The sequence below is a fragment of the Gekko japonicus genome, unplaced genomic scaffold, assembly GCF_001447785.1.
Source record: "Gekko japonicus isolate JY-2015 unplaced genomic scaffold, Gekko_japonicus_V1.1 scaffold1079, whole genome shotgun sequence".
Classification (NCBI taxonomy): Eukaryota; Metazoa; Chordata; class Lepidosauria; order Squamata; family Gekkonidae; genus Gekko; species Gekko japonicus.
Genome location: NW_015173705.1, coordinates 404,606 through 424,075, shown reverse-complemented (window position 1 = coordinate 424,075; position 19,470 = coordinate 404,606). Strand labels below are relative to the sequence as shown.

General features: G+C 43.7%; 1 protein-coding gene across 3 annotated transcripts in view; it reads right to left on the bottom strand.

Annotated features, from left to right (window-relative positions):
- Positions 1-19,224, bottom strand: part of PODN (podocan) — a 50,911-nt gene extending 31,687 nt beyond the window's left edge. For 2 of the 3 annotated variants that reach the window (XM_015423282.1, XM_015423283.1), the window contains exons 1-6: positions 19,171-19,224; positions 16,069-16,337; positions 12,912-13,005; positions 8,994-9,058; positions 5,529-5,638; positions 2,243-2,399 (exon numbers count right to left, since the gene is read on the bottom strand). In XM_015423282.1, the coding sequence (XP_015278768.1) occupies positions 2,243-2,399; positions 5,529-5,638; positions 8,994-9,058; positions 12,912-13,005; positions 16,069-16,337; positions 19,171-19,219 (744 nt within the window). In that variant the 5' untranslated portion in view covers positions 19,220-19,224. Of the gene's footprint in view, positions 1-2,242; positions 2,400-5,528; positions 5,639-8,993; positions 9,059-12,911; positions 13,006-16,068; positions 16,338-18,280; positions 18,334-19,170 lie in introns of those variants that run through there. The other variant, XM_015423284.1, reaches the window with a different exon arrangement.
- Between the last annotated feature and the right edge of the window lie 246 nt (positions 19,225-19,470).

Here is a 19,470-nt window from a genome sequence, read left to right as displayed (position 1 = left end):
AGCCAGTAAACCAAAACACTCCAGTGGCACCTTTAAGACCGAGTTCTATAAAGGAACCAGCTCTGGCTTCTCTGTCAGGGCAGATCTGCTCATCCCTCCACCCCCCACCCCATAGCCAGTAAACCAAAACACTCCAGTGGCACCTTTAAGACCGAGTTCTATAAAGGAACCAGCTCTGGCTTCTCTGTGAGGGCAGATCTGCTCATCCCCCCACCCCATAGCCAGTGAACAAAAACAGTCCAGTGGCACCTTTAAGACCAAGTTCTATAGGAACCAGCTCTGGCTTCTCTGTCAGGGCAGATCTGCTCATCCCCCCACCCCATAGCCAGTGAACAAAAACAGTCCAGTGGCACCTTTAAGACCAAGTTCTATAGGAACCAGCTCTGGCTTCTCTGTCAGGGCAGATCTGCTCATCCCCCCACCCCATAGCCAGTGAACAAAAACAGTCCAGTGGCACCTTTAAGACCAAGTTCTATACGAACCAGCTCTGGCTTCTCTGTCAGGGCAGATCTGCTCATCCCTCCACCCCCCACCCCATAGCCAGTAAACCAAAACACTCCAGTGGCACCTTTAAGACCGAGTTCTATAAAGGAACCAGCTCTGGCTTCTCTGTCAGGGCAGATCTGCTCATCCCCCCCCCCCCCACCCCATAGCCAGTGAACCAAAACAGTCCAGTGGCACCTTTAAGACCAAGTTCTATAGGAACCAGCTCTGGCTTCTCTGTCAGGGCAGATCTGCTCACTCCCCCCCACCCCCATAGCCAGTAAACCAAAACAGTCCAGTGGCACCTTTAAAACCGAGTTTTATTCAGGTACAGGCTCTCCCTCCTCTGTGAGGGCAGATTTCTCTCCTCACCCCCAGCTATTAATCCAAAACAGTCCAGTGGAGCCGGAGCGGTGTGTGCTGTCTTCTGACACATGTCCGGTGATGTCAGGGGCTGTGGCCTTCTGTCAGGGGTGTGGCATATGCTAATGAGTTATGCTAATGAGCTCCTGCAGCTCTTATTCTATGAAAAGACCCCTGCCCGGGAGCAACTGGTTCCAGCCACCCTTGCTCCTAGCACAGCAATGCCTCTGGCCCAGCCCCAGCCCCCCCCGGGAAATTGGAAAGTCTACGCCCATGCACAGTGCACCCCTTGCCTTGCGCACTGCTTAAGTGGCAGTTGCTGAATATGATCCCAGCATCCTTTATGCCATCATAATGCTAAGGCACATCTCTCAATCTGTGCACTCCATTCATTTTCCTGACCAAAATTATACTGAAGAGCAGTTGTCATCCACAAAAACATAATGCCCTAAAAGAAGGTCCCCAACCTTTTTGACCCTGCAGCTACCTTTGAAATTTTGAGGAGATGGTGAGTACCATCCCAAAAATGGCTGCCACAAGAGGCAGAACCAAACCATATTACTCTTTCCTTGTACATCCAGGGAAGGAGAGTCTGAAGGCGGAATGGAACCACATGCTAACTAAGAAAAGCCCAGGTTCTTGCAAGTCCTCCAGTGGAAAATCTTTTTATTTGAATGAGGGCAGCCAGTAACAAACCATGCCTTACAATGGCCCTGCCCATTTCCTGAAAAGTTCAGCAAGTACCAAGGGAAGTAAGTACTGTTGGGTGTCATTTCAAGGAACTCTGCTCTAAAGGAAGGCTTAATTTTTTTTCTTGTTTTGGAGCTAGCCTTACATGTACTCTCACTTGCAAGAGCAGCATCTCACATGTTTTCCCCCTTACTAAAGAAGGCTTATTAGCAGATCTTTTGACATGATATTCTCAGCTATTCTGAACAGATAGCCAATAGAAATCCTGTGCCAGTTTTAGCCATGTTGCATAACAAAATGTGAGACTGAATGGTCTTTTGCCATTCTACACACACAAGTGTGTAGAATGGCAAAATACTATTTTACAAAGGAGATGCTCCTTGACACATTCTACCAGCAAGTAATGACCCCCAAAAGGCTTGTGGTGGCAGAAGCATTGTCTAGATTTGTTCATCCTCTACTGATTTCATAGCCTAGTGATGATATAGCTGTTGATGTTGTTATTGGAATCTCTCAGAATTAGTGGAGTTAATTGTTTTTATGAATTATATTTGTCATATTAATATTTGTATGCATTCCTGGGTGCTTTTGAATTATAATAATAATTAATCCAAATATTCAGCTCTAAAAAAGCATAAGGTTCTGACATGTAGAGATATACAATCCCACTCCCACCCCCCCAAAGACATAGAATCAGTACTCATACCTTTAGGTGTAGCTTATATAGTGCTCGTGGTAGATTCTTTGGAACATATTTTAAGAAATTGCTAGACATAATCAATACTTCCACATTGCTAGACCCATTGAACATGCTTTCTGGTAACCCAGAATCTTCAAGTTTGTTGTTATGGAGGTACACTGACCTATATTAAAAAAAAACAAGTATATTTGGGATTAGTACAAACTGAACTGCTCTGTTTTATTCCAGAAAGTTTTCCTAACAATTAACTCTAAACCTCTTTGTCAGGGATCTATGAGTCCTTATATTAGCAGCTGGGCATGATTCAGAGACTCCACCCCTCAGTGGGAATGAAAATTGGCCCAGGAAGGTTGGAGAAGCCCTGTGGTCATCTCAAGTCTCCACTGGTGATTCCACCCCCTTCCCCTTGCTCCCTGAGGGAGCCTAAAACAAATAGGGTAACGGTTGCCACCAATGTCTCAGAGTACCTCCTGCCAGACAGTGATTTGTTTAGCACCCTGTACCTGTGGTTTAGGGCTCCACCTAGTTACTGCACACCTCCTGCTACACTCCTACAAGCAAGCACAGGGTGACCTATCACAGTTTCACAATTTAGAGCTATTGTGCTGAAGGAATGGTGAGCTTCTCTGCTGCTCTTCCCCTTTACCACTCTTCAGACAGCAAGACTAAAGAGGTGTGGTGTGTTTTTCCAAAGATTTGAAATAAAAGAGCATTTGAAATATAAGGATTTAATAAAGGAATAAAAATATTACACGTTCCTTTCATGCATTTGAAGATGAGCAAAGGAACAAAGAAAATGAGAAAATATGCAGTCCCCTCTCCCTACCTTACACTCAGTTCTTATCCTAAGGATGTTTAAATAGGACAGGCTAGCTTTACTTGAAGATGCACTCGTTTAAAGTTCATAATTACCTTAGATCTCCTGGTTGGAATTTTTCTCCATTGTCCACTGCTGTATGGACATGATGGAGCCTCTAGGTAAAAGTGTTTTCCCTGATCTGAAGCCATGGAAGACAGTAAAAGCAAGAGAGGGCTCTTCCTCATTTACTGAGAATTTATAACCTATTCTAGGGAGTCCATCTCACCTGGGGGTCATTTGGATCTTCCTGCCCCAAAAGGAAGAGTTTAGTTTCTAGCCACTTTTCTCTTTTTTTTTAAACAGATAATTTTTATTCTTTTTGATAAACAGCAATGATTTACAAGATAAGCATGAGCATAGCTTTCAATGGCTTCATACATTTCATACAGTTTGTCGATATTATACAGTTTGAAAATTACCATAGATGAAGAGTGTTTATTAGCTGTCTGTGTCCCTTTTGGATGTACCCTGGCAGTAGAGTGGGGGGTCATAAGCCACTGTCTTGCTTCAGCCACTGCCATTAGCATAACTAAGAGCTTGGGTGCTCTGTGCTGGAAGCTTGATCGTTCCTTTCTCCACCCCAGCCCCTTTTGCCAGCAAGTAGTCTGCAGCTGGGCTCCTGTCTATGGCCAGAGAGCAGTTACAATAACTGAAATCTTAAGGTGAATTCTATGGTGGAGGACATTTCTCCACAATGGCAATTATATGGACAGGACTATACCATGTCTGGCCTTTCGGGTAATTTTTGTGCATCTGCAGGCAGCTCTCAGGGAAAAAAATGCAGCAAACAAGAAATCTTTGGTCATCTCCTACCCAGTGCTCTCTCTAAGCTGTGGAGTCTTGTGAGCAAAAATTTTACTTTGTGAGCTACAGGCATTAAAGCTGTGAGCAAGCAATTTGGCTACTGCATAAATTAGTTTGCTCTGAAGCCATCCTTCCCGAGACAAAAAATGTGTGAGCCGGAAGCTAAAAAACTGTGAGCTAATTTACACTAACTCAGCTTAGAGGGAACACTGCTCCTACCACTTCCTTTATACTGGGCTATTGAGAGGGTTTCTTGGTGCTGGAGGGCAGCTCTCAGCCAGAAAATGAGTATGTAGGGCTGCCATCAGTGTTCCCTCTAAGCCGAGTTAGTGTGAGCTAGCTCACAGTTTTTTAGCCTCTGGCTCACACATTTTTCTCTTCGCTCAGGAAGGATGGCTCCAGAGCAAACTAATGTATGCAATAGCCAAATCGCTCACTCACAACTTTAAAGCAGTAGCTCACAAAGTAAAAAAAAATTCTCACAGGACTCCACAACTTAGAGGGAGCATTGGCTACCATATGGCCCAATTGATTGGGTTTGGAACAGCCATATAGCTACTGTTGGCAAGCAAACTGTGACAGCACTGTTTGGGGTTCGGTTAACTGGCTCTGGTTATGGACAAGAATAGTCATATTGAGTTATGCAGTTTGTGTTATGCACTGCATGTGCAGAGAAACTCTTACTGTGAATATTACTACATGTCACTGGGAAATATCTAAGGCTGCAACAATATGTGCTCTAGTTTGGAAGTTACCCTATTTATATATATAGGATTTACTTCTGCGTAAATTGGGATGAGACTTTTGGCTGTAGTCCCAGTCACACTTATTGCCAGTGAGTTTCATAGACACCAATGGAATGTCACTGAAGGATTTCAGGGGAAAGAACATTTTTTGCCTGAGACCCTGAAGATCTGCTGTCAATCAAAGCAAACAATAGTGAGCTAGATGGTCTGATGGGAAAGGCAATTTCATACATTTATGAATACAGAAAAAGCCCAATTTATTGTAGAGGTCAAACAAGCAAGGCAAGAGAAAGGAACATTCAGCAAGGCATGTTGGGCAGACCAAAGGGAATGCCCAGGCTCATACCAGGAAAGGTGATTCTTCAGGTATGTTGACCATAGGTCAGAAAGTGCTTTAACCATAATAATAATCAGCATCTTGCATAGAACCTGGAAGTCAACAAACAGGTGGCTGCATTTTGAACTAACAGTAGTCACTGAGTAGCAGGTCCAAGCTTTCATTTTTTAAAAAAAAGGAACGCATAGTTGTAAGGGGGAAAGTATACCTTTGCAATAAATCATTACAATGTGTTAACTCTATTGTGATCTAGAAATACCCAGTTTTTATACACAGGGCCATCTGGTGGAGAGGAACAAAATGGTGGCTGGAGGGGGACTGAGGCAAGGAAAGTGCAGTGCTAACTTCTGTGTGGATGCTCCACTGCTACTGTCCTCCAACAGAAACCAACATAATGCATTTATATATGATTGGCTTGAATCCCTTCTATGATAAATAATTCTCTTCTCTTCCAAGCATTATTTGTAGTCCACAAATAGCTTTTTAAAACCTAAACAACCCCTTCCCCCCTTCTACTTCCTTTCCCTTTCCTCTTAACTTATTTACCTCAAGTTTGGCTTCTGTCCAAATGTGAGCTCATAAATCTTAGTGAGATTATTGGCAGCAAAGTCTGCACTGATCAAGGTACTTGGGAGAAATTTTGGAGCCACCGTGAGCTGAAAAAACAAATATAAGGCCAAAGTTATATCACTCTATGAGACAGAAAGCTTCAGCCACCATCACTCTTACCTTTACAACAGACAGTTATCAGGCTGTTTGTTCCCAAAAAGATATGGAAAATGGCACAGTATCAAATTATCACCCTCACAGAAAAGAGAATCTCTGTTGTCAGTGACATAAATGATCACTACAGGAAACAGTTTATCTTTTCCTGCAATATGCCTAAAAGAACTTTTGTTTGGATTAGAAATGTTGTTGTTTTATTAATAATGGAAAAAGTGGATTCAGAGAGCAAGAACATTTCATGCAATGTTTATAATCTCTTTCAGAAATAGGTCACTGCCCCTCTTAGGATAGTCCCTTGAGAAAGTAAGAGCACATGACTCTGCCCTCTAATGCTAAAACCTCTGGCAGAACAGATAACAATAGAAATAAGCCACAACATTTCTGAACGCTGTTTCTCAGGCAGCTTTTTAAAGCTATGCATGCACTTTATGAAGAGTATCCTCATCTGAGGGCTTGTGGAAAGTAACGGAAGTTAGTACTATTACTATTCAATGTTTAACACCAACTGTACGCTAAGCAGCACGCAAAGCACAGAAATGACACGATCTTGGCACCGCCACCTTCAAAGGCAGTAAACCTCTAAATACCAGTCTGAGGGGGCAGCATCAGGGGAAGGCTTTGGCCTATCTGCCATTTGTTGGCTCTGCAGGGCAACTGACTGGCCGCTGTGCAGAACAGGATATGCTGGACCAGATGGACCACTGGTCTGATCCAGCAAGGCTCTTCTTATGTCCACCTGCCCATAGAGAAGATGCTTCAAATATGAATCTGCATAGCAAAATGTAAATGTATGATCTACTAGTGTGTTTTATTTACAAGATTCCTAATTCTGAATAATACTAGTTTCAGTTTTTTAGAGGAAAAAAGCTATGAAATATTGACTTTGACAAGGACATTCTAAAAGTAAGAAAGACACAACTGTTTTAATGACTTTCAGCGTTTATAAAATTGACATTCCAAAAGTTGTTCTTTGAAAATTCCCTAGTCTTTGCATTATAATATTTGTGAGAATTTGTAAACTTGTGCACAATCATGTTATACCAGTGAGATATTGTTTTTGCATGGGCACAGATTACTTTATTTATTTACAAATCATTGATATTCCTTTCAATGAAAATAGCCAAGATTGTGAACAAATGCAATGCTGCCAGGCAGCTAATGATGCACCTATGATAGCTCAATATCTCCATCTTAGCCCTTCCTTCCTACTGAAGAAAAGGCATGCAGGTCTTCGCTATAGCATCCCCCTTTGCAGTGTGCATGATGTAGTGTGAGCACTCAATCTGTCTTGTCCTGGTACTCAGTAGTCAAAGCAACAAGCTATTTTTGCATATCTTTAATGTCTCAGTAGAACATCTACTGAAGTTTGCTCCTATTATCTAGATGCAATTTTCTTCTGCTGCAGTCTCAGGAAGAAAGGTCAAAAACTATTTTACCGCATAAGGGGGGAAATTGGACAGAAAACTTTTGGAATATTAGTCACAATCTGGCTTGTGTTCTACTTTTATGGAGCTGTTCTTTGCCAAAACTGTTACATGGAAAATAGCTGTAAAGGGAAGGGAAGGACATGATGTTACTGGAGAAGCAGTTTGATACTGCAGTTCAGCCACAATAGAGTAATTTCATTTGTATAGACAATGGAGTTATGGCAATTTCCCTTTCATCAAGGGACCCAGAGATCCTCAATAGTAAGTTATTCTGGTACAGTAGGAGCTGTAGAGAAAAGAATTTGACTTAGAATTTACACGAAGTTTTATAGCTTTGTTCCAAGACTGCTGTACTGATCTGTAAATCCTGGTCTCTGAACAGGTATGGTTAGGTCTTTCCTTAAAATGCCACTTTTTGTGCTGGTGGACTTACTTTTCCCAAACCTGACATTTAGGATATCTTTGGCAACACATTTACATTGTGATCATTGTGGGATGGATTGGATATGTATTAGTGCCAGAAGTCAGGCAGAAAAGGGTCAGGGTCATTCAGTCCAAGGTCAGGGGTCCAGAAGTCAGGCAAGGCAGAGTTGTTCAGTTCAAGGTCAGGGGTCCAGAAGTCAGGCAAGGCAAAGCCCTTCAGTCCAAGATCAAGGGTTTAGAAGTCAGGCAAGGCAGAGTCATTCAGTCCAAGATCCAGAAGTCATGCTAGGCAGACTCTCTTGGCTGGTTTCTATAGCCCCATGCCTAAGGGTTATACTTGCAGCCAGCTGCTCAGAAGCAATCCTGCAACTACTCATCTTTGTCATCAGCAAGCAGCTGCCATTGGGCCAGGAGGCGTGCACTTTGCTGTCTTGTCTGTAGCTCTGTTCTCAGCCTCCGTCTGCAGTATTCTAAGGGTGTAGGAGACACTGGTGGGCTGGGAACGGCCAACTGAGGTTCACCTGCTGAATCATGGCTGGAGGGTGTCAGTGGCTCTGTACCAGCTGCTGGCTGTGAATCCTGCTCATTTTCCTGCTGGTCAGCTTCTGTTAACTCATGGTTGGCTACACGGGGCTCCTCTTCTCCTGAGGAGTCCTCACTATTGCCGAGTCCTAGATGACTCATGACAATTAGCTCTGTGCTCATGTGCAACAAAACTTTATGATCCAGGCAACAGTCCACATAAAATAACTGGTAATTCAGTCACTATACTAAGACACCACTTTTCCAAGGGTGAGCACAACATATCACATGATCTGACCTCCTGCCACTCTGACAGTTATTGTAATATACCTGGTAGATCCCATGCAAATAGGCTTCCACATTCCTGTCAGGTAAGGCAACACCTTTGATTTTTGTATATAAATGCAACAGGACAGTTTTGTACTGGATACCCACAAAACTGCAACAATTCTGGGATGCTTATTTCTGAGCTCATAGTGGGAAACTTGTTTAATAATGCAGCTTGCTAAACCTTCATAAGCCAAAAGAGTTTGGCACTCAGAAGTTGGCTGCTTCCTACTATTGTGAATACAAATGTGTGCAAAAGTATATAGTTTTCATTTGTGCAAAACTGAATATGTGTATGAAATTATACTGTTTAATTCTGCTTTTTCTCTCCTCTTTAATCTTTTCAAAGGAGAAAATTGTACCACGTACCCTGTTAAATCTGTTTCCTTCAATAGTTTTCATTATGCAGCACTGTAAAGCTTCTAAGTGTAGCCTGCAGTGATCCTTGCACCAATTTTTTTCCTCAGCCACAGCACTATAAGCCCTTCTGAACCCACACTCTGTCCTGGGGATACTTATGAAGTGTTTCAAGTACCTATATAAACACATTTATGCAGCAGTTCTTACATCTATCCAATGTCCTTACCTGATTATTTGCAAGGTACAAATAATTCAGATTTTCCAGTTGTTCAAATGCTTCCTCTGGAAGTCCTAAAAATAACAGGAAAATTTTGACAATCAGAAGCTCATAGGAACAGTCAGCAAGGAGGGGCTTTTACCTCCTGAAGGATTTTTCCCTCAAAAACACCTCTGTGTTTTTATTTTGTAACAGACTCTTACATTTTGTGTCCTTGAAACTTCATATTGCATTGAGTTCAAGGAAATATTGAGTAAAAGGGTAGAAATATTTTAAACTAGCTAACTAAAATATCAGATTGTATTTTATTTTCCTCACAAAAGTTGGAGTTCAGAGAACTACTTAAGCAGGCCAGAGGAGCTTGAGTAGGCTCAGTGGGATATTTTATACTTGTTGTTGATGATGATGAAGAACAGCAGACCCCAGTGCTAGTCCTTAAACTGCTTTTTCAGGTTTCCCTGGTTTCAGAAGTGGTTTGCCATCTAAGGATTGTCAACTCCAGGTCAGAAAATTCCTGGAGATTTGGGAGTGGAGCCTCTGGAGGGTAGGATTTGGAGAGGGGAGGGACTTCAGCCAAGTATACTGCTATAGAGTCCACACTCCAAAGCAGCCATTGTCTCCAGGGAAACTCATCTCTTTAGCCTGGGGATTAAGTTAAATTTCAAGAGATTTCCAGTTTCCACCTGGAAGCTGGCAGCCCTACAAGTGGCTTGGGGGTGCTATTTGATGAACACAAGCCCAAAGCCCTGTTTTGGCATGCAGAACTAGTTGTATAGAATCTTTGGATCCCAACCATCATGCCTTATTAGGAGTGGTACAAGTTGAGACCCACAAGAAACTTGTGAGATTCACGCAGGGCTCTTTTTGTAGCAGGTACTTATTTGCATATTAAGCGACACACACCCTAATGTAGCCAATCCTCCAAGAGCTTACAGTAGCTCCTGTAAGAAGAGCTCTGTAAGCTCTTGGAGGATTGGCTACATTAGGGGTGTGTGGCCTAATATGCAAAGGAGTTCCTGCTACAAAAAGAGCCCTGCGAGTCATTCCTCACACCTTGGCTTCCTCCCCTCTCACCCTCCCTGTCTCACTCTCTTTCTCCCTTCTGCCCCCCCCTTCCTTACTCTTTATCTCTTCTCCATGCATGTTACTTCCTCTCTCTTTCTGACCCATCATTATTCTGTTTTTTTCTGCCTCCCCACCTCATCACTCTTTCTCTCTGTTTTTGACCCCCATCCCATCACTCTCTCTTTCTGCCCCCATCACTCTCCCAGCCTGCTTCCTCCCCCACCCCTCACACAGCAGCAACAGCAGTGGTGGTGGTACTCCCAGCCACCCACCTGCTTCCTCTCTCCTCATAGCAGCACTGGAAGCACTCTTGGAATCATAGCGAATCTCCCAGGTACAGAGATCAATTTACCTTAGGGCTGCTGGCTCCAGGTTGGGTAATTCCTGGAGATCTGGGGGTGGAGCCTTGGGACAGTGACGCTTGGGGAGGCAAGCAGCCTCAGTAGGGCATAATGCCATAGACTCAACCCTCCAAAGCAGCCCTTTTATTCAGGGGAACTGATCTCTTTCACCTGGACAACAGTTGTAATTCTGGGTGATCTCCAGCCCTCACCTGGAGGCTGGCAATGGTAATTCTCATGGAGGAAATGGCTGGTTTGGAGGGTGGAGTCTATGGCATTATACCGGTCTGAAGTTCCTCCCCTCCTCAAACCCCACCCTCCTCAGGCTCCACCCCTCAAATGTCCAGGAACCTGAAGTTGGCAACCCTATTTCCTTCCCACTCAACAGCCAACATACCTTTATCTGCCTTTATCTGTCTTCAGTTTTCTGTCTCCACCCCCGTCCCCCACAGCCTCTACCTTGGAAAATTATAGTCTTTCTCCATACCAAACCAAAGCAGCTTACATTATTCTGGCCTCCTTTTTATCTGCACAGCAACCCTGTGAGGTTGGTTAGGCTGAAAGTATGTGACTGGTCCAAAAAAACATACAATATAAAGATCAGGGAACTATAATTTTAAAATAAATCTTCCTTTGAGCAAGCTAAAGAGGCTATCAAATTACATTGTTATTTTCTTATTGTATATATTGTAGAAGCTGGACAATGTAAATGGTAGCTGAAAGGGAAGACAATGGCTCACTGCATGGAACACCCTGTTCCAAGGTGTAATAGTCTATATTGTCTTAAAGCATCCAGTATTCTTTCAGAAAACTGCAAGGAAGATGATCCCATAGCCTCCATAGGTGGTTAATCCCATTGCTGGACTGCTCATAGAAAGTATTTTTAATAATTCCATTATGAACTTTAATAAGAATGGATTATTCAGTTGTAGCCTAGGATCTTTCCCACAGAGGATCTGATATGTGAGTCTGCTGTCCTGGAGAAGTGCTTATTTACATCAGTGCTCTGCTAGTATGTTTGAAAATAAATATTACAAAAATGCCATAAGACTCCAATGCTGTCTTTTCCAAAGGAAACCAATCCAGGTAGTGCTTCAGTGGAACTTCATGGTGTTTGAAGACATGGGGAGAGAGTAATATTGTTTGCAAAAAGATCAATATTGTTTCATCAGCAAAAAATGCTGATGTGTATTTTTGTGTACATTTCCCCTTGTCTTCCATTAGTGAGCTCCAAAAGCGTTCTGTGATGGATTGCAAAGAAAAGCAGACTTTTTAAAATGCTGCTTGGTAGAGAGAGCCAGGGAGGTTGTGAGTTAATCTTCCCTGGAAAAAAGAGCTTATGTGATTGGCTGCTCTACTCACTTTCTGATTGGCCAGCATCAGCTGAGAGAGGAAATAAAACAGCTGATCTGGTCTCACTAACGTCTGGATCACTAATTATCTCTTGTGTCTGGTGCGGCCCTTTTATTTCCTTCTTTGTAGGGAAGTGCCTGGAATTCCTTTCATCCAAATTCTCATATTTGGGAATTTCAGATAACCTCTTCTTTTCCCAGAGTGGAACTGATATATTTGGAATTGTCCTTTGTTTTGTTTCCAGTTTGCAGGTTTTTCAACAGAATGTTGTGCTTGCATGGTTTGCTCCAGAGTTCATCTCCTTCTGTTCCTTTGTTGTACCTCCACACACACATTATCAATATGCATGTGAGCATGGATTAAAAACCTTGAAAAAATCTTGATATGATTTTGTGTAATGTTTCCTACAGCACAGGAGCACATTGCTGTAAATGGCATTTTTAAATTCCAAAATTAGTTTTAAATATCCTCTTCATTAACAGAATTCAGGGCAGAGTGAATCAGCATAACCAGGGCTATTTTGGGGCAGGAACGCACAGGAACGGAGTTCCGGCTGGCTCCTGAGTTGGCCACACCCAGCAGGAACTCATTAGCAAAATAGGCCACACCCAACAGCAGAAACTCATTAGGATTGGCTACAGTAGGTGTGTGTGGCCTAACATGCAAAGGAGTCCCTGCTACAAAAAAAAGGCCCTGGGTTTTGACAACAAACAAGGTAAACAGAATAAGAAGCAAAAGGTGGGTGTGGCTGGATGACCACCCTTCAGGCAACACGGGGCTGCAGCCTAATATGCTAATGAGCTGTGGTGTCGGGGTGTGGCCTAATATGCTAATAAGTTTCAGCTGTTGGGTGTGGCCTATTATGCTAATGAGTTCCTGCTGGGCTTTTTCTACAAAAAAAGCCCTGAGCATAACTATAAAAGAGTGGAATTGGGGGAGCATCTTCTCTTTCCTAGTGCACAGAGCTCTCTCTGTGAAAACAGGATCCCTGCACAGATGTAGGATTTATTCTAACCTTCAAATCAACGTGGGTAGGTCAGGAGCGGTATATGCAACCCTGCTTCCCCCTCCCCATGTGCTGAATGTCCATATGCTTTTGCCTATAATAAGCTCATCCTTGTCAGCTTTTATCTGCACTCCGATGTTATCCTGGAGTTCCCCAGCTTACCTTTGGAAGTGAGCCTGTTGTTTTGTAAGTTGAGAGTTTCAAGGCCGTAAAGACGTGCAAGTTCTTCTGGGAAAATTTCTTCTATCTGATTGTTCTGGAGGAAGAGAGAAGATTGATCAGCAGCTAAAGCCTTTAAGACTCCCAGTTAAAACAGAAAGGCACTTCCAAGAATCTTCACCTTGCTCTGAATGACAAGAATGCTTATCTCTTGAGTGAGCTTGTAGGGCACAGTGTTCAGTTTCCTGCCCTACTGATCTTGTATAGGATGCTGCAACAGCTGCTTTGGGGGCAAAAGCCTTTGCTTGTACTGCAATAAATAGAGAACCCAAGTCAGGATTAGGCAAGGCCACATGGGCTGGGATCAAAAGAGCTACTGTAAATGCACTCAAATGCTGGATAGGCCCAGTAGAACTTTGTACATTGTCCACCCCTTTCAAATAGCAATCACCCATGTCCTATCACAAATTGAGAGTTTTGCCATAGAAGGGGCATTATCTTTGTGTCCCTTAGGGTCAAACTAGTGATGTTTTGTGACATGGTCACTATGGAAGCTTGCAGCCATAAACCAGCTGCAATTTCCCTGTGTTTAGTAGCACCGCAGGTGGCCAATTCAGGTCAGGACTGCAGCACAGAGGAAGAGGGATTTCCCCTCTGCCATTCTCTCAACTGTTATTTGCTCTATTAGAGGCCTGCACATGGAAGTATTCATTGTACATGCAGCTGCCTGATGGGGCAAATAATCCCCAGGCTATTTGACTCCAGAAAGTGGTGGTGGTGATGGTGAGAGGCCCATAATCCCCCTGTGCTCCAGTCCTGATTCAAATTGGGCCCTACAGCACTTTTACATGTAAATTGCCCCTTGGGACTCATGGCTAAAATACGAAGAAGAGATTAGATTGATACCCCGCCCTTCACTACCCAAAGGTGTCTCAGAACGGCTTACAAACTCCTTTCCCTTCCCCTCCCCACAACAGACACCCTGTGAGGTAGGTGAGGGTGAGAGAGCTCTAACAGAAACTGCTCTTTTTCAAGAACAGCTGTGCCAGACTTATGGCTTGCCCAAGGCCATCCAGCAGGTGCAAGTGGAGGAGTAGGGAATCAAACCCGGTTCTCCCAGATTAGAGTCCGCGCACTTAACCACTACACCAAACTGGCTGGGAATTTGTGTAAAACATCTCATCTAGTTTGGCCCTTAGACACATACAGTGGTTGAGTAGTTCTTTGGATCCAGGTCATAATGGACTTGAAAGAGTTTTAGATTCTAAACTTAGAAAAATTTTGTAAAAATACAGATTTCTGTCTCTAGATTTATCACCATTCACTTTTGATATGAACAGTACAATAAAGCAAAAGTATCTTAGCTTGCACTGCTCTTTACACAGGGTGTTTCCTAAGGAAAATTTAGAACTGTATGGATGGGTGGTTTTTGATGCTGGTGTGCCTGCAATGGGGCTGCTTGCATGTTAACTGAGCAGTGCTCTCAATCAACACATGATTTTATTGAGTAAATCACTAAGCCAAAAGGGAAAGGAGCAACTAAGTATATTCCTGCAGGGTCTGTCTTGGTCCCAACCGGGAGCTCAGGAAAAAGGTGGCCACAGAGGAAGGGGCAACAGAACAGGGGCATCCTCCCAGCCCCCAACTTAATGAAGAATGGCCGGGACCGCAAGGGGAAGGAGGCAGCATGGTGGTAAGACGAGAGGCAGATCCGGTCCCCACAAGGAGCAATGAGGGCCCGCGCTCAACTCCAGAGGAATGGAGTGAGACATGGCAGCGGGGTGGCGGGGCCGCAGGACGGGCTTGCTGCCAGCCAAGGTGGGGCCATGGGGGAAGGTCAGGTCAGGCCGAGAACGGGCCGTGGCTGGGGCAGAAGCACAGTGTAGCACAATAGGCGCACTGGGCAGGCATCAGGAGGGCGGGGACAGAAAGGGCGGCTTCGGCGTCCCTGGTTTTGAGCGGGGCAGGGCCAACAGAGAGGGAGCGAGGAGGGGATAAAAAGGGAAGAGGAGAGCCGGCTGGGGAGGAAGGATGGGACTGGCTGGGGCTATACGAAGAGAGAGAGAGAGAGCGGGGGAGGAAGAGACAGGCAGGAGAGAGAGAGAGAGAGAGAGAGAGAGAGAGAGAGAGAGAGAGAGAGAGAGAGAGAGCCCTAACAGCAGGAGGAAGTCACAAAGAAGCCAGATTTCCTAAAGGGGCGGAGGGGTGATGCAACCCCCCAATCAGCCCCGTAGTCTGAGGCCTACCCTCCCTCTTCTGCTTTAATCCTGACCTCGGCCCTCACAGTGTCACCTCCAGGGCAAGAGGCCCAATACTGGGCCAGGAAGAACGCAGGAGCAGGCTAGCACTGTTGAGCAGGATGGCGATGGGAGGCCAGTCAGCAGTGGAGCACCAGAGCCCGTGGCCGCCGCTAACTAAAATGGGCCCTGAGATGATGTGGAGGCCTTCCTGGAGGCATTTGAACTTGCTGCCGAAACCACAAAGTGGCCACCTGTCAGATCCCAGGCCAGGAAGAACACAGGAGCAGGCTAGCGCTGTTGAGCGGGACGGCGACAGGAGGCCAGTTGGCAGCGGACCACCAGACCCGCCACAGGTCTTTCCTAAAGTTAATTCTAAGAGATAACTTTTAGAAGCTGAAATTTAACACCTCGAGGGACAATGTCAACAGGATCCCCAGGACCAGAATATAAGCTGAGACACTTAAAGGGTCACAGTAGCATACATTATATGTGTGGTGCCAAGGTACATCAGCTCTCTATGTATCTTCTTCTTTCTTGGACTAGGGTTGCCAGACCCCCCCATTCCAGGTGGGGATTCCCCCCTTTTGGGGGGCTTCTGTTTGCTGCTGGCTAGCTGGCCCTAGAACAACCCCCAAATCCCTACCACCAGCAGACCAAGGGGACCTAGCAACCTTACTACTGATTCAAACCTTCATATATCTAATTTAGAACTGCACATCTTGTATAGAACACTGCCCCCTTTTTCTTCCACAAAGAAATCGTCAATTATGAACATTTTATATAATGCTTTCCTCTTAAGCAATCTTGATAAGCCTGCCATAGACTATGCATTGTACAAAAATCACTAAATCACTAGGCTGCTACTAGGCAACAGTGGACTCCCACAACTAATTTGTCATCCATGTTTTGTTTTACTTTACCTGCAAGGAAAGGTGGCTGGTCTGTTCTGGTATATCAATGGGAAATTCTTTCAGAGAAAACCCTCCACAATCCACAATTCCTTCCTGAAGGCAGCTACATTTTTTAGGGCAATCTGGAGCCAAGGAGTTGTGTTCTGGGTTGAGCATTTCAGATGAGTTTTCTGGAAAATCATTGCTGTCTTCACCCTTCTGATCTTGAATCCTGCTAGAGCCAAGTGCCAACAGCCACAACACAGGAAACAGGATGATGAACTTTGGGTACATTTCCACTGAAATCAAGGGGGGGAAAACATGAGCTGGGGATCACAAGCTTTCTGACTGTAAAAGCTCGCACTACCTCCACAATAATACAACATTAACATAGAAGGTTTTGTTTTCTTAATTAAAAGCAGGCCTCCTTTGCTCTCGGGCTTTAAATAGCTTTAACTTTTCAGATGAAGGTTTACCACCAATGAAGAAACAGGTAACCAGATGCAAAACAGGACTCTACTTCTCTAGTCGTTTTATAGAAAGGAATTTTGGCAGATGTAGCTTTTCCTAACTTTGCAGCACTGCGATATGGCAGACAGTGTCTTCTTCTGCACCATCATTTATTAAGTGAAATATGTATGGCCCACCTTTCCTATGTGGCCCAATGCAGCTTAAAGACATGTCCATAGGCCACAGAATTCAGTTAAAATAATAAAAATATACAGATGTCAACAAACCTTTGTAAGGAAAGCAAAAACCAATCTTACTAGCAGTCAGCTATATGCTGACAGAGGCTATGTGACTGTGAGATCGATCGTTGTGGCACTGAAGGAAAGGCATATTTTCAAACGAGTGTTCATGCATTTATGGGTTCATGCATTTATTTAACTGGGAGAATGACTGACCCAATATCACTCAGCAAACACTTAGTGGAAATGAAATCTATTAGGCTGGTACTCTGAATATACTTCTATGGGAAGACTTTCCCATAGAAATTAGCATACTTCATAGTGGGATATGAGTACAATTCTATATTTTAAATAGATTTTTGTTCAAATGTTAATGTCAAAAGGCTGGGACACTGGTGGGAAAGACAAATGCAGATTCCGCCAGCATGTGGCAGAGCAAGGCAGTTAACTCAAGGCTCTTGAAGCTAACACTGCTCCACATCACAAGAGTTTTCCCCAAAGAGCAATACAAGGTTTTTGGCTGGCTCCAGCTTCGAAAACCACATTGAAGCTGTTTGTTGTCTATAGTCCAACATCTATCATCAGACTTTGAGTGAATTCCCTTCCAAGGACTGCAGCATATCTGTAGTGGAGCATGGATGCTATTTCTTTTTGTAAATGAATAGCATAAAGTTCTAAATGTTGATATTTCTAACTGTCTGATAAAGACACAACAAAATAGAATAATCTCCAGTGACAGTAAATATAATTTGTTGTAATACAAATTGTACAACTGAAGTGAAGATTAACATGGGAGTCGTTTTTTGTTCTGAGTTTTGCCTGTTCAATTTTTTTGCTAAGACGACTCATATGGTACTGACATTTGCCTTCCCTTTCCCTGCTTCAGAGTCTTTGAATTGTACTCTGGTGCCACACGTTAGGATTCAGAAACATCTGCTTGCTTAAACCAAGCAGGCAGAAGTTTTTTATTTCATTCTCAGTTCAAATAAGATCTTAAGTTTGGGGTTTTAAAAAAAATCCTAGCTCTCACATAAAATGCCGCCTCCAAAGACTGTTATCTCACTTTGTCCTCACCTCAAGTCTATGCAAAGACCCCACTGCTTTTTGGCTGTGATCCTGAGACACCCAACCAAGCTGGAGACAGGTATAAAAGATTTCTCCTGTTTAAGTAGCAACCATATTCTGGTTTTTTAAAAAATTTTGGTGTCCAAAGCACTAGCCTCTGTTAAGCACTGAATCCCCAGCCCCAAGAGAACATTTCAGTGCTCTGCTTAGCAGAATCTGGAGTCATCAAGAATTGCTAGAAAAGTATTGATCCAGTAAAGACAATTAGACATGTACAGGCTATAGTTAATTATTCCAATGCCTACAGCATTTTGTATTTCAGGACAGTAAAACAGAGTCTATTATTTATGTGCAGTATAAGCAGGTTATGCATTTTTATGTGTGCATAATGAATTTTCAAACTGTCACAGCTAAGATCAAAGCAGCTGTTCACTGTCCTCCAACTATCGTTCTATTAGAGAATAAAAAACTGCTGAAAACAAACTCACCTCTGCTTAGATGATAGAGATGAAAATATCTGGAGAAAAATGTTTCCCTTGTCCCCCACCCCCCAACAAAGTTCCCTTGGCTCATGCCATGTCAATTACACACTCCAAGCACCAAACACTTTCCCAAGTCAGATCCTTTCCAGATGTGATCAGCAGAACTAGAAGGGGGGGGGGAGAGAGCGAGAAATAGGCAGCCCTCTCTCTCCCAAAGAGAATTTCCTGTCCTTTCCTATGTGGAGAGGAATTTTCCAAAGTCACCATATGGGAAAGTGTAAGTGAACAGAGGATGGGGGGATGGGGAGAGAGAGAAGGAAGAAGCAGTAGTATGAATAGCCTGGGCAAATAATGTTCAGTTATTTTGATCAGCACACCCTGTGAGAACAAGGAATACGAAAGAAAGAGAGCAGTAACCGATAGTAGGCTGACAGAGCAGTGTGCTGCCTAATAGTCCTCCTGTTTGCTCCGCTTTCATTTTTTGCCTACAGTTTCCCCAGCTTCAGTTTTTACCTTCCTACATGGTTTCCTTGGCTTGTCTGAACTCCCACCTCCTCCCAGGCCTTTTCAGCCCGCCAGAAGTTCTTTATGGTGCACCAGAAAAAAGCTGATAAAACTTCAGGCAAGTTGAATTAATGCACAAGAGATTAAAAAAAAATTTCTTCCACCTTCTTCAGTATTTTTGTTGATGCCATAGAGTAATCAGTAACATATATGCCATCTTCACACCCTTTTCAAGGCAAGAACTAAACTTCTCCTGGGCAACTTGACTAGCTCTTGTAGGGCACCATTTCCTAATGTAGTATAGAGACTTTTTTTTTTTAAAGGAGGGAATTACTTTGTTAAGAACTGTATGCACTAAAATAAGTCAAAGGTTACATAAATGCCCCAGGTACCTGTCAGAAATACGTGGGAGACCTCTTCCTTGGTGTACTTGCTGGTCATCAAAAAATCTCCAAGTGCTTCTCAATTCCATGTGAATATAAAGTGCTGCTGTTTCCTCCTTCCCTGCACCCCATCTTGGCTTCCTTTCACTGGAACAGAGCCACCTTTGGACCATGAGCTATTCCCAGAAGCCAATGAGGGAAGTGTGCATTTGCACTGAACAAATTGGCTGCTTTATGTAAAATGATTCAGATCTAGGTTTTATTCTGCATTCCCCACACTCAGCCTCTACAGTCTGCACTCTGTGACCC